At 44.4% G+C, this 27,439-nt stretch overlaps 1 protein-coding gene across 3 annotated transcripts in view; it reads left to right on the top strand.

Moving 5' to 3' along the window:
- Positions 1-27,439, top strand: part of PHTF1 (putative homeodomain transcription factor 1) — a 383,734-nt gene that overhangs the window by 150,677 nt on the left and 205,618 nt on the right. For 2 of the 3 annotated variants that reach the window (XM_073667167.1, XM_073667166.1), the window contains exons 7-8: positions 20,265-20,366; positions 24,193-24,340. In XM_073667167.1, coding sequence (XP_073523268.1) covers positions 20,265-20,366; positions 24,193-24,340 — 250 coding nt within the window. The remainder of the gene's footprint in view (positions 1-20,264; positions 20,367-24,192; positions 24,341-27,439) is intronic. The other variant, XM_073667168.1, reaches the window with a different exon arrangement.

Raw genomic sequence — 27,439 nt, forward strand, 5'->3', positions numbered from 1 at the left:
CCTTTGTCTGGCCTTTCTTACCAACCCTTCTGTCCGGCTGCCTCGGGCCTCCTCTTGGTAAACTTGGCGCCAGTTTCCCTGACCCTATGTGGTGCCTTCCTAGCGGGTGTAGCGAGGGGCTGCGCCACATAAAATGTCACAGCCTCCGGTTTCTAGCTGAGGGTCGTTTCCTGCTTCCACTAGTTTCGGGGACCGGTCTCCCCCTTTGGCCTGACCCCTCCACGCAGGTGGATTCGGGCGTGCGGTGGCGACTCGCCCGTCCGCACCCCTGGGATCCCTTCATTCCTCGTTCCTGGAGCCTTCTTCGCTCCTCTTCCTTCCTTCTCCCTCTTCCAGGCCTGGGCCTCTGTTACTAGGCCCGCCTCCGGAGCAGAGCTCATGCAGAGCCCCTGCTCCCTGCCACTTCTGCTCAGACTTCTCTGCACTGAACTAAGATGGTGCCCACCTTTTATACTCCCTTCTCAATGCACCCAGGAACTGCTTCCTCCCTGCTCCTGCACTACAGGGTTCCCCTTCCTCAGTGTTCCTTCCCCCCACTCCAGCCAGGGACAGGGACTGTCGTGCCCATCTCAGAGGCATATTGGTCGCCCTGCCCCACGGCAATGTGGTGTAATGCATGCAGGTGTCGGGTCCTGATCCACACTCCATCCTTACCTGAGAGTGAGATATCACACCTCTGGGTGAGGTGCAATACCTCTGTAGCAACCGAGCCCTCAGGGTGCTACAGTTCCATTTATTTTCAGCCTAGGTGACGTATTGTGATACAGGGCCGTGATTTTGGCTATAAAAGGGTCCCCTAGACCCCTACCCCAAGCTTTTTAAGAGAATCATATATGGCGTGCCAGGAGACTCTATGGAATGCTTTCTCAGCATCCAACGAGAGTATCTAATTACAAATTTTTAACTGCATCTAGCCCAGGAAATACTTTGTGCCTAGTAGCAGTGTCTGCTAGTCAGTGGATTATCCCAGCTGTTAAGCAAGCTACACCACCTGTAGTTTGGACACTTAATTTTTTCAAAGGAAATGCTTCGGGACCACGGGATACTCAGTGAAGAGCATCAGGAGGCACCCCAAGGCATAGGGGCTGGGACTGGCAGTAGGATGCCTTGCAGTGGACAGCCAGCTCGATCCTTATAAAAGCTTTTTAACTGCAGCAGCTTTAGTGGACGCTACTGGAGCTGGAATTACGCGGCTGCTGGCATGAGACTTGCCCTCCAATAGATCCTTGTAAATGGATTTAAAGTGTATTCATTCAAATTAGAGAGACAATTTAAATTAAAAAGCTTAGAGCTGCCTCCACCACAGGGGGGCTCGCTCGACCCACCAGCGGACAGGCACCAGTATTGGGAGAGGGGGGCTGGCCGTCAGGGTTCACCGCGGCTCTGGCACAAACCCGGCGACACGGAGGTGGCACGGGCAGGAGCGGACTGAACGTGTCGGCTTCTCACTTTTTGGATTTTAGAAGGGCATGACATGTCTGTATCTGTGTCTCTCCCTCCTTTTACTCCTTCACCTCTTTTCTTTTCGCATGACTATATGTACTTGTCACTTTTCCATGTGTTAGTTGTGTCTTCTGAGCAGTTTGTCAGCTTTTGGACACCTTTGAAGGTGTTTTCTATGTGTTTCTATGTGTTTTTGTTTGCCTGCCATTGGTTTTAACGGTGTTCGAAGGTGTTCGACGAACAGTTCGGCGAACACACGGGTGTTCGACGAACAGAACCGAACTCGAACACTACGGGGGTGGCTCAACACTACTCAGAATCTGGCAACAAAAATATATTTTTTTTTTTACTAGATTCTGGGCTATTTTAGTGTATGAAATATATAAAAAAAATCTTGAAGTATGGTTTCGCCATAATCATGGCCTGGAGAATAATATTGCCAGGACATTTCCACCACAAAATGAATGCTGTAGTAACAAAACTCCCAAAACTATTTGAAAACAATGCAACAGAGTGCAAAAGAACATCAGAGCTGGTTTTGTGAGGAGTGTCATTTGAAAGCAAGAAGCAGAGCCCAGTGATGAAGCAGCGACGTGGATACCAAACTACCTAGGAGAGTGACATCAGGGGTGGGCTTTGGGAGACTGTAGTAACCCAACGCACACAGGATCAGAATGGACCAGCCATCAGAGAAGGAGGATGGAAAGCCCGGTCCTGAAACAGGGACAGGGGAGTAACACCGACATCTAGTTCCTTCTGACATCTAGTTCTAGCTGACATTCCGTCACAACAGTGTTAATCAAATCATATTTAGCCTAACATGGTTTTGTTAAAAAAATGTACAAAAACCAAGCCCATACTCTGCTCCATTGACGGAAAAATAAAAAGATTATTGTGGCTCTTGCGGCATAAAAACAATTTTGTGCAGAAGTAGTAAAACATGAAGAAACCATACATCCTTGGCTATTGGCAAATTCATAAAGACCAATGCAATAGAGAAAAAAGGTAACACATTATTTATGCTGCACAATGCATATTGGAAAAGCTATGATGTAATTCAATTTTTTTAATAGCTCACCCAAAAAAAAGTTTTGAAAAGTTATTGGAGTCATATTTTTGTCTAAATTATGCCATTTGAGAACACAACTCATCCCACCCAAAACGAGCTCTCATGCAGCTACTTCAACTGAAAAATAAAATAGCTATAGCTCTCTGAGCGCGGAGATGCACAAACAAAAATAAATGTCCTTCTTTGACATGTTCATATGCAACATATTGAAACGACAGTAAGCGCTCATTCAGACATCAGTATTTCCAGTACAAGTTCCAACCATGTCTTTGTCTTTCACAAATAGGATTCACACCCCTTATAATCTTTGGGGCAGTTTTCCGTGTACTTTTGCTGACCAAGTGATACATACAAAATCAAAGACTTGTCCTGATTTGATCCAAATCTTGGATCAATCTCACTAATTCAAGTCTATCAGTCTGGTTTTCGTGGATCGTTTGACATGAGAATGTTGAGAAACCGACATTATATTTTTTTCTCTGAGAACTGATGGTAAAAATTGATATTCTGACCAAACTTTGATGACGTCTTAATGAGCCCCAACAGTTACAAATTAAAAATATTTAGAGGAAAGCTATCATTAGAAAATGGTTTAATTCAGGTTTTTGTGGTACATGTATTTTTTAAAAAGTTAGTTTTGGCAGGGTTTTTTTCATTATCACTATCTTTATTTTTTTTAAGTTAGTAATCTTGCAATTTTCACATTGGCTGTGGGAAATTTATTATAGACTCATACATGGTGTTCTTTCAGGAAGAGTTTTCACATGTTTCTTATCAACAGTGGCAGAATTACAATGACTGCTAACACCTCCATGCACAGCTATTAAGGAAGGATCCCCCAATCACAGTAGGTCAGATGTCACAGCTGACCCTGCTCACCATCCATTTACAATGACCTTTGCACAGGTTCAGTAGACACTTCAATGTAAAATATAAGGTTGGTGTCTTTTTATTGTAACATAGTTTTTAAGGTTGAAGGAAGACTAAGTTCATCTAGTTCAACCCATAGCCTAACATGTTGATTCAAAGGAAGGCAAAAAAAAACATGTGGCAAGCACTAAGCTCCATATTGGGAAAAAAATTCCTTCCCGACTCCATACGACAATCAGACTAGTTCCCTGGATAAACGCCCTATCAAGGAACCTAGTATATATGACCTGTAATATTATACTTTTCAAGAAAGGCATCCATGCCCTTGTTAAATTTTAATAGTGAATCACTCATTACAACATCATGCGGCAGAGAGTTCCATAGTCTCACTGCTCTTACAGTAAATAATCCCCGTCTGTGATTATGATTAAACCTTCTTTCCTCCAGACGTAGAAGATGCCCCCTTGTCCTCGTCTCTGGCCTCAGAGTAAAAAGATCAGTAGAAAGGTCTTTGTACTGTCCCCTCATATACTTGTACATAGTAATAAGATCACCCCTAATCCTTTCCACAGTAAATAACCCCAAATGTAATAACCTGTCTTGGTATTGCAGACCCCCCAGTCCTCTAATAACCTTGGTGGCTCTTCTCTGCACCCGCTCTAGTTCAGCTATGTCTTTCTTATACACCGGAGACCAGAACTGTACACAGTATTCTAAGTGTGGTCGCACTAGTGACTTGTACAGAGGTAAAATTATGTTGTCCTCATGAGCATCTATGCCTCTTTTAATGCATCCCATTATTTTATTTGCCTTTGCAGCAGCTGCCTGATACTGTCCACCAATACACCCAGGTCTTTTTCAGCTACAGTTTTGCCCAGTGTTTTACAATTAAGCTTATAATTATACATTTTATTTCCTCTGCCCAAGTGCATTACCTTACATTCATCCCCATTAAAGCTCATTTGCCATTTATCAGCCCAAGCTTCTAGTTTACATAGATCCTCCTGTAATATAAAATTGTCCTCCTCTATATTGATTACCCTGCAGAGTTTAGTGTCATCTGCAAATATTGAAATATTACTCTGTATGCCCCCTACAAGGTCATTAATAAATATGTTAAAAAGAAGGGGGCCCAATACTGACCCTTGTGGTACCCCACTGTTAACTGAGACCCTGCCTGAATGTTTTCCATTAATAACCACTAGTGTTGAGCGAGCATTAAAATGCTCGGGTGCCCGAAGCTCGGGCCGAGCTCACCGTGATACTCGGGTACTCGACCCGAGCAACGAGCCCAATGTTAGTCCATGGGAGACCCGAGCATCTTTGCGGCGGCACCCCCGGCAGTCTGTAGAAAGCCTAAAAAGTGCCCAAAACGATAGTGACAGTATTCAAATTACATGGGGACAGCATGGGGATCGCCCCAGGAAGCATTTCTGACCCCCAGGTCACTGCTGTCAACTACGTGGTCAGAGGTATTAAACCACTTTTGCGGGCTCACAATAAAACGTTCAAAAACGAAACTGAAATGGTTTTCCTGTGAAATATGTTAAGGAATTTCCTTTCCAGGGTAAAGACTTGTGTATAAGGTAAAATAAATAACCCCCAAAAAATACTCCTCCACACCTTTGGCTATGCTCACAAGTAGCATTTTTTATGCATTTTTGCACTTTTGTATTGCTTTCAACCGTGACAAATGCATTCACCGGGAAATGTCATTTTAACATTTTACAATCTTATCTGGCCATGTGCTGTGTGACACATGCATACAGTGCTGAAAAGACATGGGAACAGCATGGGGAAGACCCCTGGAAGCATCTCTGACACCCAGGTCACTGCCTAAAAGTGTGCCCATCAGAAGTGATCCTTGCCGCATCAGAAGATGCAGACTTGCAACTATCCCCGTGCAAGTCCTTGTCCCAGGGCAGTGTTCAATTGTACCTCCCCCATTCCTTGCAATGCAAGCGCAAATATGCAGCCTGCCACCCACCCACCCCCAGGCTGCAATACCACACTGCTAGCTTGCACTTCAAATGGGGCCTTTTAGTTTGGAGGAGGCCGAAGCTGGCCACTACCTCATGGCTGCTTCGGCAGCGAGGTATCCATACTCAGTCCCCAGCCGCCCGGCGGCTGGGTGTCCACGCTCCGTCCCCAGCCGCCAGAGGGCGGCCGGGTGTCCATACTCGGTCCCCAGCCGCCCGCCCCGCGGCTGGGAGTCCACACACAGCCCCCAGCCGCCTGGGGGCGGCCGGGTGTCCATAAACGGTCCCCAGCCGCCCCTATTTCTCCTGTCAACTTCCCCCACACTTTTCTTAGCCTTGTCTGCTTTAGGGGAGCATTGGACGAGCCCACCAGACAACCAGACTCCTCCGGTGGGCCCTGGCTTCTCCATCAGGGGAGTTGAGAGTGCCAAGGTGAGGAGCATGATGATGATGATAGAAGTTAGCATCTGCTTTGTTTTCTTGGAATGCAAGCTTAAGTGTGCAACCTGCCACTCACCCACCCCCAGGCTGCAATACCATACTGCTAGCTTGCTTGCACTTGAAATTGGGCCTTTTAGGCATGTGGAGGCAGACGCCGGTCACCATGTCATGGCTGCGTCGGCGGCCTGGTATCCATACTCAGTCCCCAGCCGCACGGCGGCCGGGTGTCCACGCTCGGTCCCCAGCCGCCAGGGGGCGACCGGGTGTCCATACTCTGTCCCCAGCCGCCTCGCGGCCGGGTGTCCACCCACGGTCCCCAGCTGCCTGGGGGCGGCCGGGTGTCCATAAACGGTCCCCAGCCGCCCCTATTTCTTCTGTCAACTTCCCCACACTTTTCTTAGTCTGTCCTGCTTTAGGGCAGCATTGGATGAGCCCACCAGAGAACCAGACTCCTCCGGTGGGCCCTGGCTTCTCCATCAGGGGAGTTGAGAGTGCCAAGGTGAGACGCATCATGATGATAGAAGTTAGCATCTGCTTTGTTTTCTTGGCATGCAAGCGCATGTATGTAGTAGTAGCTAGGCCTGAGGTGGTCAGCGTTTTGGCGCATATTCTACCTCCTCCGAGGATTGCTGGTTGCTTTCCTGCTGCTATCCTAGTTCTATGACTCCCGTTAAAACAAAACTTCAGGTGATGAATGATGGATGAGGTGGTGGCAAAGGAGAAAGAGCAGGAGGAACAGGGACCATTCACATCAATATCAGGCCAGTCAACCACACATGTCTTGTAGGATATATTTCTGTACCAAAAGGAGCGGTTCGGCTACACAGTTATAGGGCATACAGTGAATGCAATGCCTACCAAAAATTTCGAGGCACTCCAATGCCCCTTGGAAGTGACATGGAGGTCAAAGGGCCTTAACTAAACCATTTTTCCATTTATAGCAACTGGGTCTCCTGTGCACTTTTGGGCTAAGCAGTGAATGGAAGGCTTTCCAAAAATTATGAAGAACTGCAATGCCCATTGAAACAGACGTGGATTACAGCATACTAAAAACCTTCTACGCATTATTGGGGAGTGGGTCTCCCTTAGTGTTCGCCTATGCATTGAAAAGCAAAAGCTGACTAAAATTAGGAGGAAATGCAATGCCCGTTGGAAAAGTCGTGGAGGTTAGAGTTAATTAAAAACAAAATTTCAATGCCCCTTGGAAGCGCTGTGGAGTTCAGAGTGGTTTAACAAGACTGTTTTAATGCACCTTGGAAGAGACCTGGAGGTCACAGTAGCTTAACAAGACCGTTTTAATGCCCCTTGGAAGAGTGGTGGTGGTCGCAGTAGCTTAACAAGACGGTTTTAATGCCCCTTGGAAAAGTGGTGGAGGTCGTAGTAGCTTAACAAGACGGTTTTAATGCCCCTTGGAAAAATGATGGAGGTCGCAGTAGCTTAACAAGACGGTTTTAATGCCCCTTGGAAAATTGGTGGAGGTCGCAGTAGCTTAACAAGACGGTTTTAATGCCCCTTGGAAAAGTGGTGGTGGTCGCAGTAGCTTAACAAGACTGTTTTAATGCCCCTTGGAAGAGACGTAGAGGTCGCAGTAGCTTAACAAAACGGTTTTAATGCCCCTTGGAAGAATGGTGAAGGTCGCAGTAGCTTAACAAGACGGTTTTAATGCCCCTTGGAAACGTGGTGGAGGTCGCAGTAGCTTAAAAAGATGGTATTATTGCCCCTTGGAAGAGACGTGGAGATCGCAGTAGCTTAACAAGACGGTTTTAATATCCCTTGGAAAAGTGGTGGAGGTCGCTGTAGCTTAACAAGACTGTTTTAATGCCACTTGGAAGAGACGTGGAGGTCCCAGTAGCTTAACAAAACGGTTTTAATGCCCCTTGGAAGGATGGTAGAGATCGCAGTGGAATAGAAAGACAATTCCAATGCCCCTTGGAAAAGTGCTGGAGGTCGCAGTAGCTTAACAAGACGATTTTAATGCCCCTTGGAAGAGACGTGGAGGTCACAGTAGCTTAACAAGATGGTTTTAATGCTCCTTGGAAGAATGGTGGAGGTCGCAGTGGAATAAAAAGACAATATTAATTCCCCTTGGAAAAGTGGTGGAGGTCGCAGTTGCTTAACAAGACGGTTTTAATGCCCCTTGGAAGAGACGTGGAGGTCACAGTAGCTTAACAAGACGGTTTTAATGCTCCTTGGAAGAAAGGTGGAAGTCGCAGTGGAATGAAAAGACAATATTAATTCCCCTTGGAAAGGTGGTGGAGGTCGCAGTAGCTTAACAAGACGGTTTTAATGCCCCTTGGAAGAGACGTGGAGGTCGCAGTAGCTTAAGGCGGTTTTAATGCCATTTGGAAGAATGGTGGAGGATGCAGTGGAATAAAAACACAATATCAATGCCCCTTGGAAAAGTGGTGGAGGTCGCAGTAGCTTAACAAGACGGTTTTAATGCCGTTTGGAAGGGACGTGGAGGTCGCAGTAGCTTAACAAGACGGTTTTAATGCCCCTTGGAAAGGTGGTGGAGGTCGCAGTAGCTTAACAAGACGGTTTTAATGCCCCTTGGAAAAGTGGTGGAGGTCGCAGTAGCTTAACAAGACGGTTTTAATGCCCCTTGGAAAAGTGGTGGAGGTCGCAGTGGAATAAAAAGACAATATCAATGCCCCTTGTAAAAGTGGTGGAGGTCGCAGTAGATTAACAAGACAGTTTTAATGCCCCTTTGAAGAGACGTGGAGGTCGCAATAGCTTAACAAGATGCTTTTAATGCCCCTTGTAAAGGTGGTGTAGGTCACAGTAGCTTAACAAGATGGTTTTAATGCTCCTTGGAAAAGTGGTAGAAGTCGCAGTAGCTTAACAAGACGGTTTTAATGCCCCTTGGAAGAATGCAGGAGGTCGCAGTAGCTTAACAAGATGGTTTTAATGCCCCTTAGAAGAATGATGGAGGTCGCAGTGGAATAAAAAGACAACATCAATAATGCTTTAATGCCCCTTGGAAGAGACGTGGAAGTCACAGTAGCTTAAAAAGACGGTTTTAATGCCCCTTGGAAGAATGGAGGAGGTCGCAGTAGCTTAACAAGACAGTTTTAATGCCTCTTGGAAGAATGGTGGAGGTCGCAGTGGAATAAAAAGACAATATCAATGCCCCTTGGAAAAGTGGTGGAGGTCGCAGTAGCTTAACAAGACGGTTTTAATGCCCCTTGGAAAAGTGGTGGAGGTCGCAGTTGCTTAACAAGACGGTTTTAATGCCCCTTGGAAGGATGGTAGAGATCGCAGTGGAATAGAAAGACAATATCAATGCCCCTTGGAAAAGTGGTGGAGGTCGCAGTAGCTTAACAAGACAGTTTTAATGCCCCTTGGAAGGGACATGGAGGTCGCAGTAGCTTAACAAGATGGTTTTAATGCCCCTTGGAAAAGTGGTGGAGGTCGCAGTAGCTTAACAAGACTGTTTAAATGCCCCTTGGAAAAGTGGTGGAGGTCGCAGTAGCTTAACAAGACGGTTTTAATGCCCCTTGGAAGAGATTTGGAGGTCGCAGTAGGTTAACAAGACGGTTTTAATGCCCATTGGAAAAGTGGTGGAGGTCGCAGTGGAATAAAAAGACAATATCAATGCCCCTTGTAAAAGTGGTGGAGGTCGCAGTAGATTAACAAGACGGTTTTAATGCCCCTTGGAAGAATGGTAGAGGTCGCAGTGGAATAAAAAGACAATATCAATGCCCCTTGGAAAAGTGGTGGAGGTCGCAGTAGCTTAACAAGACGATTTTAATGCCCCTTGGAAGAGACGTGGAGGTCACAGTAGCTTAACAAGACGGTTTTAATGCTCCTTGGAAGAATGGTGGAGGTCGCAGTGGAATAAAAAGACAATATTAATTCCCCTTGGAAAAGTGGTGGAGGTCGCAGTAGCTTAACAAGACGGTTTTAATGCCCCTTGGAAGAATGGTGGAGGATGCAGTGGAATAAAAACACAATATCAATGCCCCTTGGAAAAGTGGTGGAGGTCGCAGTAGCTTAACAAGACGGTTTTAATGCCCCTTGGAAGGGACGTGGAGGTCGCAGTAGCTTAACAAGACTGTTTTAATGCCCCTTGGAAGAATGGAGGAGGTCGCAGTAGCTTAAGATGGTTTTAATGCCCCTTGGAAGAATGGTGGAGGTCGCAGTGGAATAAAAAGACAATATCAATGCACCTTGGAAAAGTGGTGGAGGTCGCAGTAGCTTAACAAGACGGTTTTAATGCCCCTTGGAAGAGACGTGGAGGTCGCAGTAGCTTAACAAGATGGTTTTATTGCCCCTTGGGAGAATGGAGGAGGTCGCAGTAGCTTAACAAGAAGGTGTTATTGCCCCTTGCGAGAATGGTGGAGGTCACAGTGGAATAAAATGACAATTTCAATGCCCCTTGGAAAAGTGGTGGAGGTCGCAGTAGCTTAACAAGACGGTTTTAATGCCCCTTGGAAGAGACGTGGAGGTCGCAGTAGCTTAAAAAGACAGTTTTAATGCCCCTTGGAAAAGTGGTGGAGGTCGCAGTAGCTTAACAAGACGGTTTTAAAGCCCCTTACCAGAGCCATGCAGTACAACACATTAAAAACATTAATCCCATTATTGGGGAGTGGGTATCCCATAGTCTTTACCTATGCCTTCCAAGCAAAAGCTACCAAAAATTAGGACGGAGGAACTTGCAGTACTGGCAACATGGACCACGGTCACCCTGGTGGTATAGTGGTGGTGGAGGCTGAGGATAAGGAGAAAAGCAAAAAACAGCCGAAATGAGGAAGCGTATACCCATGTGTGGGTGTGAAGCGGTGCATGGGAATACACCTCCCGAAATAACACAGTGGATTTGACTTTATGTTACTCTGCTGCCATTTGGTGGTGATGAGAAGTCTAGCCCAAACCAGCCCTTGTTCATTTTGATAAGGGTCAGCTTGTCAGCATTGTCAGTTGACAGGCGAGTGCGCCTATCAGTTATAATTTCCCCAGCCGCACTAAAAACACGCTCCGATAACATGCTAGCAGCAGGGCAGGCCAGGACCTCCAAGGCGTACAGAGAGAATTCATTCCAAGTGTCCAGCTTGGATACCCAATAATTAAAAGACACAGAGGAATCACGGAGGACGCTGGTACGGTCGGCAAGGTACTCCCTCACCTTCTTTTGAAACTTTCCACTCATTGTGAGAGTACCCCGCGTCTCAGGGCCTGTAAGCTGGGCGGTTCTCAGAAAACTATCCCAGAACGTTGACAGTGTTCCCCTGCCTCTGCTGGATTGGAGTTGCATCTCTCTCGCCTGTTCGCCTTGGTTGGTCAACGAACTGTGACCTCTGCCGCTAGCCTGTTCAGATGGGAATTTTTTTAACAGTTCTGCAGAACCCCAGGGTCCACGACCAGTGTTAGCGGGTGTCACCACTGCTTCTTAAGCTGTTGTGCATGTAAGAGAACCCCCTGTTGTGCGTGCAAGGCAATCCCCTGTCCATACTGCATGCAAAGATGCCCCCTCCTCTCAGTCTTCGCTTGTTATGGCAGTTTCTCAAGAAACAGCATCAACGTGCACGTGCACGTCCACATCCCACCGCAGCGTTCAATTGTCCATATCCCAGACTTTTGAACGAAAGCGCAAATTCGCAGCCAACGCCCCACAGGCCACAGTCCTAAATTCGCACATTTCACGACTGCTTGCGTTGGATATGCTGCCTTCTAGGCTGGTGGAGACGGAATCCTTTTGCAACCTTATGGCGGTGGCCGTCCCTCGGTACTCGGTCCCCAGCCGACACTATTTTGCCCGGTGTGCCATCCCCACACTACACAAGCACGTGTCCCAAAACATCTGCCGTGCCCTCAACAACGCAGTTACTGGGAGAGTCCACCTGAAAACTGACACGTGGACAAGTGCTTGTGGCCAGGGATGGTACATCTCCTTGACAGCACACTGGGTAAACATAGTGGAAGCCGGGACCCAGTCGGACCTTGGGAAGGAACACATCCTCCCCACACCGAGAATTGCGGGCCCTATGTCAGTCAGAGTTGCCCCCACAGTGTACAGCTCCTGCGCATCATTTTCCTCCTCCTCCTCATGTTCAGCCTCCATCACAGCTATCACTACATCAGTTACAAGCTGGAAGCGCTGCAGTACTGCCTCAGCCAAGCGGCAACAGGCTGTGCTGAAACTCATAAGCTTAGGTGATAAACCTCACACTGCTTGTGAGTTGCGGACAGCTGTGAAAGAGCAGGCAGATCTGTGGCTGAGACCGCTGAACCTACATCCAGGCATGGTCGTGTGTGACAATGGCCGTAACCCGGTGGCGGCTCTGAGGCGAGATCACACACGTATCATGCCTGGCTCATGTGCTTAACCTCGTGGTTCAGCGGATTCTTAAATCGTACCCCGAGTTGCCAGATCTGCTCGTTAAAGTACGCCGCCTGTCAGCTCATTTTCGGAAGTCGGCTACTGCTTCCGCCGCCCTTGCTGTGTTGCAGCAGCGTTTGCAGCTTCCGGCACACCGACTGTTGTGTGATGTCCCCACACATTGGAACTCTATCCTCCACATGTTGCAAAGGATTTGTGAGCAGAAGAGAGCAGTTGTGGAGTACCAGCTGCAACATGGCCGTCGATATTCAGGTTAGACTCCACACATAAGACCTCAGGAGTGGACCTGGATGTCTGATATATGTACCATCCTGACAAACTTTGAGGAGTCCACCAAGATGGTGAGTGGCGATGACGTCATCATTAGCGTCAGCATCCCACTTGTCTGTCTTTTGCAACACTCTCTGCAGAGAATGATAGAGGAATCATTGCAGCTATAGTATCATGAGACAGATCAAGAAGCCTTAATTGGCGATTACACACAGCCCAGCCTCATCTCATCCCAAAATGCATTGGGGGACAATGAGGGAGAAGAGGAGGAGAAGAAGGAAGGTAGTACCTGTACAACTGTCATACCGTCGGTTCAACGTGGGTGGCCTGCGGATAAGGGGGAGGAGGAGAGCATGGTCAGTCGTCATCTTGATGAGGACACAGAAGTCTTGCCCGTTACCAGTCTGGCATGCATGGCTGACTTTATGTTTCGCTGCCTTAACCGTGACCCTCGCATTGTCAAAATGTTGGGCGACAGTCATTACTGGTTGGTGACACTTTTAGACCACCCCTACAAGGAGAACTTTCACTCTCTTATTCCTGAGGTGGAGAGGTCTACAAAAATGTGGCAGTACCAGAAGGCCCTTGCAGCAGAACTGTTAAAAAAATTCCCATCTGAACACGCTAGTGGCAGAGGTCACAGTTCGTTGGCCAACCAAGGCATACAGGCGAGAGAGACGCAACTCCAATCCAGCAGTGGCAGGGGATCACTGTCAACGTTCTGGGACAGTTTTCTGAGACCAGCTTACAGGCCCTGAGGCGTGGGGTACTCTCACAAGGAGTGGAAAGTTCAAAAGAAGATGAGGGAGTACCTTGCCGACCGTACCAGCGTCCTCCGTGATTCCTCTGTGCCTTTTAATTATTGGGTATCCAAGCTGAACACTTGGAATGAACTCGCTCTGTACGCCTTGGAGGTCCTGGCCTGCCCTGCCGCTAGCGTGTTATCGGAGCGTGTTTTTAGTGCCGCTGGGGGAATTATAACTGATAAGCGCACTCGCCTGTTAACTGACAATGCTGACAAGCTGACCCTTATCAAAATGAACAAGAGCTGGATTGGGCCAGAATTCTCATCACCACCAAATGACAGCAGAGTAACAAAGTCAAATCCACTGTGTTATTTCGGGAGGTGTATTCCCATGCACCGCTTCACACCCACACATGGGTATACGCTTCCTCATTTCGGCTGTTTTTTTCTATTCTCCTTATCCTCAGTCTCCACCACCACTATACCACCAGGGTGACCGTGGTCCATGTTGCCAGCATTGCAAGTTCTTTCGTCCTAATTTTTGGCATCTTTTGTTTGGAAGGCATAGGCAAAGACTATGGGAGACCCACTCCCCAGTAATGGGAATAATGTTTTTAATATGCTGTACTGCATGGCTCTTGTAAGGGGCATTGCAAGTTCCTCTGTCCTAATTTTTGTCAGCTTTAGCTTGGAAAGCATAGGCAAAGACTATGGGAGACCCACTCCCCAATAATGAGAATAATGTTTTTAATATTCTGTACTGCATGGCTCTTGTAAGGGGCATTGCAAGTTCCTCCGTCCTAATTTTTGGCAGCTTTTGCTTGGAAGGCATAGGCAAAGACTATGGGAGACCCACTCCCCAATAATGGGAATAATGTTTTAATTATGCAGTACTGCATGGCTCTTGTAAGGGGCATTGCAAGTTAATCTGTCCTAACTTTTGGCAGCTTTTGCTTCGAAGGCATAGGCAAAGACTATGGGAGACCCACTCCCCAATAATGGGAATAATGTTTTTAATATGCTGTACTGCATGGCTCTTGTAAGGGGCATTGCAAGTTCATCCGTCCTAATTTTTGGCAGCTTTTGCTTGGAATGCATAGGCAAAGACTATGGGAGACCCACTCCCCAATAATGGGAATAATGTTTTTAATATGCTGTACTGCATGGCTCTTGCAAGGGGCATTGCAAGTTTCTCCATCCTAATTTTTGGCAGCTTTTGCTTGGAAGGCATAGGCAAAGACTATGGGAGACCCACTCCCCAATAATGGGAATAATGTTTTAATTATGCTCTACTGCATGGCTCTTGTAAGGGGCATTGCAAGTTAATCCGTCCTAATTTTTGGCAGCTTTTGCTTCGAAGGCATAGGCAAAGACTATGGGAGACCCACTCCCCAATAATGGGAATACTGTTTTTAATATGCTGTACTGCATGGCTCTTGTAAGGGGCATTGCAAGTTCCTCCGTCCTAATTTTTTGCAGCTTTTGCTTCGAAGGCACAGGCAAAGACTATAGGAGACCCACTCCCCAATAATGGGAATAATGTTTTTAATATGCTGTACTGCCTGGCTCTTGTAAGGGGCATTAAAATCGTCTTGTTAAGCTACTGTGACCTCCACGTCTCTTCCAAGGGTCATTGATATTGTCTTTTTATTCCACTGGGACCTCCACGTCTCTTCCAAGGGGCATTAAAACCGTCTTGCTAAACCACTCTAAACTCCACGTCTCTTCCAAGGGGCTTTAAAACTGTCTTGTTAAGCTACTGTGACCTCCACGTCTCATCCAAGGGGCATTAAAAAAGTCTTGTTAAACCACTCCGAACTCCACGTCTCTTCTAAGGGGCATTAAAACCGTTTTGTTAAGCTACTGTGACCTCCACGTCTCTTCCAAGGGGCTTTAAAACCGTCTTCTTAAACCACTCTGAACTCCACTGCTCTTCCAAGGGGCATTTAAATGTTGTTTTTAATTAACTCTAACCTCCACGACTCTTCCAACGGGCATTGCATTTCCTCCTAATTTTAGTCAGCTTTTGCTTTTCAATGCATAGGCGAACACTAAGGGAGACTCACTCCCCAATAATAGGTAGAAGGTTTTTAGTACGCTGTAATCCACGTCTGTTTCAAGGGGCATTGCAGTTCCTCATAATTTTTGGAAAGCCTTCCATTCACTGCTTAGGCCAACAGTGTACAGGAGACCCAGTTGCTATAAATGGAAAAACGGTTTAATTGAGGCCCTCTGACCTCCATGTCACTTCCAAGGGGCATTGGAGTGCCTCGAAATTTTTGGTAGGCATTGCACTTACTGTATGCCCTATAACTGTGTAGCCGAACCGCTCCTTTTGGTACAGAAACATATCCTACAAGACATATGTGGTTGACTGGCCTCATATTGATGTGAATGGTCCCTGTTCCTCCTGCTCACTCTCCTTTGCCACCACCTCATCCATCATTCATCACCTGAAGCTTTGTTTTAACGGGAGTCATAGAACTGGGATAGTAGCAGAAAAACATCCAGCAATCCTCGGAGGAGGTAGGATATGCGCCAAAACGCTGACTACCTCAGGCCTAGCCGCTACTACATACATGCGCTTGCATTCCAAGGAACAGAAAGCTAAGGAGATGGATGGCCTCATGATCATGAATAATTTACTCGTTGTGTAGGAGGCCGACCACTGCTGCTGTCTACCTTCTGAACTTTGTGTTGAAGCCCGATTGAACCAGGACCCGCAATCCTCTATGTCTGGAGGGCGTGTTGCATCCCAGTGTCCAACTGTGTCCCGGCTTCCACAATATTAACCCAGTGTGAAGGCGTCAGTGAGATGGACCATCCCTGGCCACATTCACTTGTCCACGTGTTTGTGGTTAGGCTGTCCTTCCCACTAAATGCACTGGGGAGGGCACAGGTAATGTTTTGACATGCACGCTTGTGTATAAGGCACACCGGGACAAATAGGGGCAGCTGGAGACCGAGTATGGACACCCGGCCGCCCCCTGGCAGCTGGGACCGAGTGTGGATACCGGGCCGCCGGGCGTCTGGCGACTGAGTATGGATACCAGGCCGCCGACGCAGCCATGACATGGTGGCCAGCGTTTGCCTCCACAAGCCTAAAAGGCTTCATTTCAAGTGCAAGCAAGCTAGCAGTATGGTATTGCAGCCTGGGGGTGGGTGGGTGGCAGGCTGCACACTTACGCTTGCATTCCAAGAAAACAAAGCAGATGCTAACCTCTATCATCATCATCATGCTCCTCACCTTGGCACTCTCAACTCCCCTGATGGAGAAGCTAGGGCCCACCAGAGGAGTCTGGTTGTCTGGTGTGCTCGTCCAATGCTGCCCTAAAGCAGGCCAGGCTAAGAAAAGTTTGGGGAAGGTTCCCGGGACAAATAGTGGCTGCTGGGGACTGAGTATGGAGACCTCGCCGCCGACGCAGCCATGAGGTAGTGGCCAGCTTTGGCCTCCTCCAAACTAAAAGGCCCCATTTCAAGTGCAAGCTAGCAGTATAGTATTGCAGCCTGCGGGTGGGTGGGTGGGTGGCTGCATATTTGCGCTTGCATTGGAAGGAATGGGGGAGGTACAGTTGAACACTGCCCTGGGACAAGGACTTGCACGGGGATGATTGCAAGTCTGCATCTTCTGATGCGGCAAGGATCACTTCTGATGGGCACACTTTTAGGCAGTGACCTGGGTGTCAGAGATGCTTCCAGGGTTCTTCCCCATGTTGTTCCCATGTCTTTTCAGCACTGTATGCATGTGTCACACAGCACATGGCCAGATAAGGTTGTAAAATGTTAAAATGACATTTCACGGTGAATGCATTCGTCGCAGTTGAAAGCAATACAAAAGTGCAAAAACGCCAAAAAAATGCTACTTGTGAACATAGCCCAAGGTGTGGAGGAGTATTTTTGTTTTTGGTTATTTATTTTACCTTATACACAAGTCTTTACCCTGGAAAGGATGTTCCTTAACATATTTCACAGGAAAACAGTTTCAGTTTTGTTTTTGAACGTTTTATTGTGAGCTCGTAAAAGTGGCTTAATACCTCTGACCACGTTGTTGACAGCAGTGACCTGGGGATCAGAAATGCTTCCTGTGGCGATCCCCATGCTGTCCCCATGTCATTTGAGCACTGTCACTATCGTTTTGGGCACTTTTTAGGCTTTCTACAGACTGCCGGGGGTGCCGCCGCAAAAATGCTCGGGTCTCCCATAGTCTAACATTGGGCTCGTTGCTCGGGTCGAGCACCCGAGTATCACGGTGATCTCGGCCTGACCTTCGAGCACCTGAGCATTTTATTGCTCGCTCAACACTATCTCTCAACCGTTAGAAATTTGCCTTCCTGAAGTTTATTGTCCTTGTAACCCCTCTAGTACACATCTTATTAAAGGTTACATGAAAACTTATTATTTTGTGATCACTATTACCCAAGTGACCCCCAACTCGTATATTTGATATGCGGTCTGGCCTGTTGGTTAATATTAGGTCTAGTAGTGCCCCCCTTCTTGTTGGGTCCGGATCCAGTTGTGAAAGGTAATTGTCTCTCATAGTTGTCAAAGAGCTATTACCTTTGCTTGTACTACAGTTTTCTGTCCCCCAATGGATTTCAGGGTAGTCGAAGTCCCCCACAATAATGACTTCTCCTTGAGTCGCTGCTTCATCTATTTGCTTTACGAGGATATTCTCCGCTGCTTCCATTATTTTTGGAGGGTTATAACAAACCCCTATCAGTAATTTATTATTTTTCCCCCTCCCCTTATCTTCACCCACAGGGACTCTACATTTTCATTAGATTCACATATATCCTCCCACAAGATGGGTTTTAAGGATGATTTTACATATAAACACACCCCCCCCTTGCTTGTTTGTACGGTCATTTCTGAACAGACTATAGCTCTGTAAATTAACTGCCCAATCATGGCTCTCGTCCAGCTATGTCTCAGATATCCCCACCATGTCATAATTATTTTCCAACAAAATTAATTCTAATTTCTCCATTTTGTTGGTGAGGCTTCTGGCATTAGTGTATATGCATTTTATGTATCTCTCTGTACCTCTATTCCTTCTTACTTTATTGACTGTTCTAATCCCACCCCCAATTTCTTTTTGTGCCCAGGTCACTATCTGCACTATCTTCCCCACCTATAAAATGAATACCCTCCCCCCCAATCCCTAGTTTAAACACTCCTCCAACCTTCTAGCCATTTTCTCCCCCAGCACAGCTGCACCCTCCCCATTGAGGTGCAGCCGGTCCCTAGCATAGAGTCTGTAGCCAACTAAGAAGTTGGCCCAGTTCTCCAGGAACCCAAATCCCTCCTTCCTACACCAGTTATTTATCTCCCTAATCTCCCATTGCCTCTCTGGTGTTGCACGTGGTACAGGTAGCATTTCAGAGAATACCACCTTGGAGGTCCTTGCTTTAAACTTGCAGCCTAATTCCCTGAAATCATCTTTAAGGACATTCCACCTACCTCTAACTTTGTCATTTGTGCCAATGTGCACCATGACCGCTGGGTCCTCACCAGCCCCTCCCAGTAATCTGTCAACCCGATCAGCGATGTGCCAGACTCGAGCGGCAGGTAGGCAGCACACTGTTCGATCCCTGTCTTTGTGACAGATTGCCCTATCTGTACCCCTAATAATTGAGTCCCCCACTACCAGCACCTGCCTGGCCTGCCCTGCTCTCCTTTTTCCCCCTTACTGGAGCTGACACTCCTCCGGCTTTCAGGGGACATGCCTTGCTGCAGCAGTGCTACCCCTGTACCGACACCCCCCTCATCTGCCAACTTGGCAAACTTATTGGGGTGTACCACATCAGGACTAGCCTCCCTGGCACTCTTCCTTCTACCTCCCCTTCTAACTGTCACCCAGCTAGCTGCCTCACTGTCCTGCAGCTCCCTACTACCACCCTCCCCCACATCTACCCCAGTGATCAGCTGCTCAGTGAGCAGTAAACTCCTTTCCATATTGTCAATGGATCTCATTGTTGCCAGCTGCTCATTTAGATCCAGTACCTGGGCTTCCAAACGCACAATGTGGACACATCTCACGCAGCAGTATGCAACCCCGAGCGGCTGTTCAAGGATTGCATATATGTGGCAAGATGTACACTGGATAGCATTGCCAATAATGGAGCTCATTTCCTAATGGGGATTGCACTAGACAGAAATGTTAGGTAAAAAGAAATGTAAAGAATTAATAAAATACAGACAGCAATTCAGTCCAGATTCCTCCCTTCCAAACTCCCTGAATCCAAGTCACTGAACAACAAGTCCCACACTTTCTTCCGTTTGCACTTACGCTCCGGTCACACTCAGCTCGTTCACACTCACTAAGGAAGAAGATTTAAAGAGGTTGTTTTTTTTCCCCTTTTGCAGCAATGCACCCTACAGCTCAGTGCACTTCCAAAGGTTATGTACATGTGTTGTTTCCTGAAACAATAGGAAGTTAGTGTGTAAAAATAAAGCTCAAGTGGCTAATGTAAAAATTGCAGGATTTCTATGCTACATTTTTAATACAGATAGTGTTATGTTAAAAAAAAAAAACATTGTAAGAAAAAAAAACATACATTTAGCACCAAAACCTGAATTATTATTATTTATTATTATAGCGCCATTTATTCAATGGCACTTTACATGTGAGTTGAACAATAGGTAATTTTCTGATTATAGCCTTATTTAAAAAGAGGCAGCCACTAAACTCCCAATTTTCTTATACATTATTTACTTTTACTAAATGTAGCAGCATAATAGTAGAGATCAAAATAAAAGCCCCCAGATAAATATTCTTTCATTTGCATATCCTTTATATTAATATTTCTTAAAAAATACAGGTAGTGCTGTAGTAATTGTTGCTTGAGGATGCTATAGAAACTGATATGCAAATTCCCCTTCACATACGTGATACAGGTTTATAGATCGGGTTATTACGCATAATGAGTTATGTTCAGAAATTTAATGCTTTTCTCCTAGAAGAGGTTTTGCTTCCTATTAAAGAAGTTTTATATTTCAGGTCACATAGACACTGCTATAGCTACTAAAAACAAGTGGTAAAAGCATTTTGCCCACAGCTACTTGGTTAGAAATAGCCTTATAATTATTTAATTTGCTTTTATATAGAAAATTACACAAGTCACCGAATAGTGATAACAAAAAGGAATTCAGCAAGTACTCAAAGGCACCAGCTTCCTGCAACCGACTGAAATCCCTCTTCTGCCGTAGGTGAGCTGGTGGGTTACTGAAATATTTCTGTGCATTGTGAACATGGAAATATTTGTATAACACTGAACTATTTCTTTGTTTTATTGAACTTTGTGAAATCTGAATAGGCATGTGTACTAAACCAAAATAACAGTGGCCACCACTAAGTCTAAATTTAGGCTGGAGCTACACATCGACTTTGGCTGTGAGACTGGTCACAAAGCAAAAAACTGTTGTATGCAACAAGCAAGTTGAAAAATGTCTGACTTGCTTGTCAGGGCTGCAGTGCAACTCCACAAGAGTGCATTATGCTGCAGTGGAACAGTGGCATACAGCGATATTTGACCGCATGATCTGTGTCATGGCCAAAATCATCATGCAGCTCCAGCCTTATACAACCCCTGGCAAAAATTATGGAATCACCGGGCTCGGAGGATGTTCATTCAGTTGTTTAATGTTGTTGAAAAAAATCAGATCACAGACAGGGGACAAAACTAAAGTCATTTCAAATGGCAACTTTAGGGAAACACTAAAAGAAATCAAGATTAAAAATGTGGTACTCAGTAAGGGTAATTTTTTTCAGACCAAGCAGAGGGAAAAAATTATATACCAGTAAAACAGACTCAAAGAAATGCAATCAAAACAATAATTAGATTGTTGTATGACTGTTTGGCATAATGCCCATTTGGGTGTCCAAGGCAATAGTTTTGAGATATATGTTCACATAGTCAGAGTTGTTAATAGACAAATAACAGCTTGGTTTGTCCTAATCGTGATACTCATGATGAACATCTGATCTAATATAATAATATAATATACACAAATAAATATACAAATACCAGAAAATATTCTGTAGACAACCATTCATATTCATTCACCTACACTCTTCAATATTGAAATTACAACACCAAGAAGGAAAAGTCATGGTACAATGGAAATCACAGGATTAATAGACATGTTAATGATATGACAACATGCGGCCTGGGGTTCTATTGTTGAATAAGGCTCTTGGCACAGTTTGGAGAACCGGTCATACCATTGGTTCTGCAATTGACCCATCCTGTACTGAAAGTGAAATTGGACATCACATTCCAAGCCTAAGGTTTCAAAAAAAGTGTCTACAGGAACCATCATAAGGCATTTGCACAACATTGGACTAGGAGCCAGACGTCCAGCTACAGGTGTTCTATTGACCTTATGCCACCACTCTCAAAGGCTATCATGGTTAAGGGCAAGACGGCAATGGAGGATGGAATGAAGGTCTACTGTACATTATGCCACCCCACACCATATTTCCACTGGTGATGTTACCTTGTGATGATCTCTTCATGGGTTTGCTCGTGTGGTCTCCAGATGGAGACCAGATGCTGTATTGGAACAATGGAGGCTGGAATGGAGGTCTATCCTCTTTGTTGACAAGTCCTACTTTTGTTTTGGATGCAATGATAACTAGAGATTGTTCTAGAGATCACGTGGGCTATACTCTGAAGAAGCCTTCACGAGGAAACATTACACCGGATCTACTCCTGGGATTATAGTGTAGGATGGCCTAATATACAATACCTGGACCCCTCAATTCTTCACTCCAAGTATACCTACAGCTTGGCCTAACATTGATTTGCTTGTGGAACCAGAGGTACAGCGATTTTTCAAAACTGTCCCACAACCTGTTTTTCAACATGACAATGGCAGGTTGCATTTTGGTTGTAGCACTGTGACCTGTGTGGCCTAAATGTGCTCCCATGGCCTGGACTTGTCTTCTATTAAGCACATATGGGATGTGATTGGCGGGTAATTGCAAGGGAGCTGCCAGCAGCCCATCTTGATGATTTTCTTGACCAAGTGCATTTAGCGTCGCAGAACATCCCTGAGACAACCATTAATAACCTCATTGATAGCATGCCAAATTGTGTATAACTGCGTATTTCTGGGCATGGCGTTCATAGTTTATCCTGAATAAATTAAAATGTTTTGAAAAATGTTTCTATTTTTTCATCACTTGCATATCATTAATTTGTCTATCCATGCATTTTCATAATTCCATGAATTATCCTTCTTGGTGTTGCAATTTTAATGTGGAGGAGTGTATGCTGCTTTTTGCTTGAGTGCTCCAGTTTACATACTATGATACGACTTATGACAAGGTATTGCAAACACCCCCTTTGAATCTGTATTTAAGAATACCATGCTAAGGCATCTTTAGGGCAATCTGTGACTGGAACTTTGCATAATCATGTTTATGTTTAAACAAAGCCTCTGGTAGAATAGATAAATCTTCTGTTTTGCATAAATAGTCGTTTGCATAAATTGTAGATTCGTGTTTTATGTTTTGCATGCATCTTCAATACATCTTCCTAGAGATTTGTAATAATACAAACAACACAGCATACAACATTGTTTTATCATAAAACCAGTTATTACCTTATAAATATATTCTGGCTATATTCCTTTTTAATGGACTATATTACAAACATTTTGAATTTTCTGACTGTTTAGAAAAATCTATAAAATTGTTGTTATTTTTATTAATTATTTTATTTCTACTTGAAGATGTCAATCATAGTAATGGTCTTTTAGTTGACTTGAATTCAATGACAGCTAGTAATCACAGGAAACATCTAATGGAAGCCTTATTTGCTTATTGAATGATGTCATTTCACTTCGGAATGTTTTTTGTTTTCAGTAGTCACTTTAGTTATATCTTTCAGTTGCCATTTTGTCTATTATGGTCTTCTGTAAACCCTGGTTGGAGTCATCCTAATCCCTTGTTGTAAAGTGGCCAGTACTGTAATCCTTTATGATCCAGTGGAAGTCCTGGTGCCCAGATATAGGACTTGGGTGGTTAGGTGGGGCACCTGTAAATTTTAGAAAAGTCATCAACTAATGAACTAATAAAAAGTTATAAAACAAGAAAAGGGAGGCAACTTATTAGAGCAAGGCTTGCTTTTTAATATTTTCCCAGCTACACCAACACACATGGTCAAAATTGTTGGTACCCCTCGTTTAATGAAAGAAAAACCCACAATGGTCACAGAAATAAACTTGAATCTGACAAAAGTAATAATAAATCGTAGTCTCCATATAGTCAGTATGAGCCCTCACATAGCCTCCTTTATACAGTGTCAGCCACTATGTAGCACCCTATATACGGCATGTGCCCTCACATAGTCCCCATATAGACAGTATGAGCCCTCACATAGTCCCCTATATACAGGCACAAATCCCATACAAACAAATAACAACACATACTCACCTCACTCCTATTCCCCTGGAACTCTGCTCCAGCCTTTGGTGCACAGACTCTCTGCACAGCAGACGCGATGCAGTGATGTCAACACATCTGCTGTCTCAGTCGCACATGCTAATTGGTGAAAGAAGGAGCTTGTGTCTTCATCCTCCACCAGCGTATACACTGCTATCTGCATCCTGGTAGTGATATCAGGAAACGGGCTGCAGAGGGTAGAGTGTGGCCAATGGGCCACGGTTTTGAGCCCTCTATGTGTTTTGGTCTGCGGGCCAGACTGAAATAGTCAGAGTGCCGGATATGGCCGCACTTTTCCCAGGTCTGACCTAGTGTATTAAATATATGGTTTGGGTGTATGACCATAGAATGCATTAAATATATGGTCCAAGTGCATTAAATATATGGTTCTATAACATAGCCTAGTCCAGTAAATATATGGTCCCAGTGTATAACCATAGATTGAATGAAATGTATGATCCCAATTAATCTAAAATCTGAGTAAATAATTACTAAATATTATTTAATATTATATTTTATGTGGTCGAATTGATTTACTAAAACCAATTAAGAATGGACCTCACACATACTTGATGTTTCATTTAGTGTTAATAGGAATGTTCTTCTCAAGAAAACCAACACGTCTTACCAGGACCCGCACAATGAGTTTGCTGGATGGAGACAAGCCGATTCTTGCATTCGGGAGTCCTGTTGTTCAGTATGCAAGTGCATCATTTCCGAAGGGAAGGCGCAGGTATATGCTGGTTCTAAAATTGTTATTAAGTTTTATCCACAGAGAGTTCTGTACTGATTTCTCTATACAGAGCAGCCTCGTAAATTCATATTGTAGGAAGCAAACTCTGCAGCCTCAAGCCGCAGCCCTAGAGTTCCTGTAGAAACTTTTTACTTCTCTGTGATTTATTATCCTAAAGTGTAGCTTAACTTTTGGTGAAACTATCTTTCTTATAATTTGAGGATAAGTTCACAAATTATCTAAGGATTCTGCTGGTGATTCACCATTTCATCTTTGTTACATTGAAAGTGTTGAAATCTGTTGTAAAAAATCACAGTATTTGTAAAGGAGAAAAAGCATGCTTGTTTTTCTGTTCATAAAATGCCTGTAGCATGTGAATAAGACTTGTAAGATCTCATCCTATTGCCCGGTGCTGTAAACCACTGAGCAATGGCATAACTTGATGCGTGTGGGCCCCAATGCAAAATCTCCAACAGGGCCCCTAACCATCACAGGTCTTTAAAAGTAATAGTCTTTTTATATGGGGCAGAGGAACCTTTTGGGCCCCTCTTGTCTCCAGTGTCCAGGTGCAATTGCAACCCTTGTCCTTTTTACAGTTATGCCACTGCCACTAAGGATATTACACAGTTAAACTATGCAGAAAATTTGATTAATAAGGATTCACCTTAAAGACATGTTCACACTGCGCATTTTTTACAATGCTTTTTTTAACCAAGTCTGCTCAAAAGAATGATTGAAAGAGTGCTATCAAAGCGATCAAAAGAATGGTCCCATTAATTTGTATGTGAAAACAACTTGCTGTTCATATTTTCAGGCTTTTAAAGATGCCAAGTGTTTAAAACAAGTAATGGATATTATTCTGCCATTTTTGGTACAAGTAATTTACAAGTAATTGGGAAGACTAGAAAAATGCCCAGAAGTCTTTTTGAGCATTTTGTCAGTGATTTTGATTTAAAAAAAGTTGTGTTTCCTTCACTGGGTTTTAAAAAATATTAAGAAAATGCCAGTAAAAAGTTACACAAAAACAGCTGAAAAAGCACTAAAAAATTACTTGTGGATAAAAACATCAAAAAAGTGGTCATTAAATGAGCAAAAAACACTAAAAATAGATGTTTCCGGTTTATAAAACTCAAGAAAAATGGAGCAATACCTGATGTTTTTGACCACTGGAAAAAGATAGTGTGAATAAATTAGGATATGTGCACGATGAGTTTTTTGAGCAGAAAATGAGTGGAAACTTTCCAAGGGTATGTGAAAACAGAGTCTTTGTGCAGAGTCTTCTGAGCATAAACTGAGCAGAATCTCCAAGTTTTTGAGGAGTTTTGAGGTTTTTGGAGAGTTTCCCCTCAATGGATATATAAACACACGGCATCTTTTAAATTCAGAGGAACCTGATGAGTTTTTCAAGGAGAAGACTATTTAGGAAACTCTGGAGCTTTTTTTTCCTGAATTGTCTTTTGTGTCTTTTTTTTATTGTTTCCTGAGCATGTTTTGGACATTTTATTTTCTGCCGATGGTTATTTGGAGAATTTTCTCATGGTTTTTGTGAACTCTTTTTACTGTCGTTTTTTTTTTTTTTTTAAAGCAAAAACTATGCTAAAACGTTTGGTTATTTTCGAAGTGTCTTTTGAGCTTTTCCATTGACTTGTATTGTAAAATGCAGAACGTCTTCTGAGCGGAAAACACCAGAAAAATAAATGTCACTGAAATGGTAATAAAAAGTAACAAAAAACTGAACTTATGCACAGCAAGTCTTTTGTTTTCCATAGACATGCCTATGTTCATTTTTTTTTATGTTTTTGGTAAGTTTTCGCAACAGTTTCTGTGAAAAAGATGTTGTGTCCACATAGCCACTTTTCCATGTGCACATTAGCCTCCTCCACATATCATCACTCCTCAAAAACTTGGAGTTTCCACGACGCCATATGCCAAAATGACTTTCCGTGCACTATGTTCTTTGTAGATTTTTTTTTTTTTAGCACATTTTAAGGTGGGTTCCAGGGGGAAGTTTGCTGAAAAAGACATTGTGGGCACATACTCCAACTTGCCAATCAAAATCTCATAGTTTTTTAACTTCTCACCCCAAAGGGTGTGTTAACACCATCAGTGAAAACTGAGTGGAAACGCCAAGTTTTTTAGGAGTTATGAGTTTTTGAGAAGAATTTTGGCTATGTGCACACAAGGTCTTTTTTAGGCAGATTCCGCCACAGAACCCCCTGAAAAACCTTGTTCAAAAGAATGTACATATGTACACATTTCTATGTAAAAACGACTTGCTGTCCATATGTTCCGGCTTTTGAACAGCTTTTAACCACTTCAGATTTCTAAAAATGCCAAGCCGTAAAAAGAAGTGCCGTCCATTCTTCTAACATTTTCCACTCAGTAGACACTCTTTAGTTTACAATACAAATCAATGGGAAAACTCAAAAGACGCCTGGAAGACATTTTTTTTGCTTGAAAAACTGCTAGCGTTTTTTTATTCATTCAATTGAAAAAGCGACTGGAAGATGACATTAAAAAACACTTCACAAAAACCATGGGAAAACCCTCCAAAAAAGTGCCCTCAGAAAAACTTTCAAGAAGCAACTGAAAAAACATCTATCTTGCAACATCTACCTTTTTCCATTCTTCAAAAGCGACCTTTTTTAGAGCGGAGATATTTTGGTCATGTCCAGATCAGGAGGCATGCTTGGCCACTGAGTCACTTTCACGCTGTTCGCCATCAGAAATACAACAGATGTGCAGTATGTATTAAATTATTGTCATGTTAGAAACGTGCACGTCTGCCAAGAGCACAGAGTGATGGTCGCATCTTCTCTTTCAGTATAGAGCAATATATCTGTGAATTCATGATACCATTGTGGCGCCCCTGAGGGTTCGACCGCCACAGGGATGCTGCACTTCTCCAATGGAGTGTAGTGTTCCTCCTCTGAGGTAAGAACAGTGTGATGGTCAGGACCCTACCTCGACATCCAACACCACACTTCTCCCACCAGAGGGGGCTAATAGGCACCAGATGCTGCCCCTACTGGTATTTGGGAGACTGGGGACCCAAAAGAGATAGGAACCAGTTAGTGGGTGAGGGTGGAGGACTCACAT

The sequence above is a fragment of the Phyllobates terribilis genome, unplaced genomic scaffold, assembly GCF_046119375.1.
Source record: "Phyllobates terribilis strain yellow unplaced genomic scaffold, ASM4611937v1 Scaffold_2__4_contigs__length_985480577, whole genome shotgun sequence".
In the NCBI taxonomy this organism is placed as follows: domain Eukaryota; kingdom Metazoa; phylum Chordata; class Amphibia; order Anura; family Dendrobatidae; genus Phyllobates; species Phyllobates terribilis.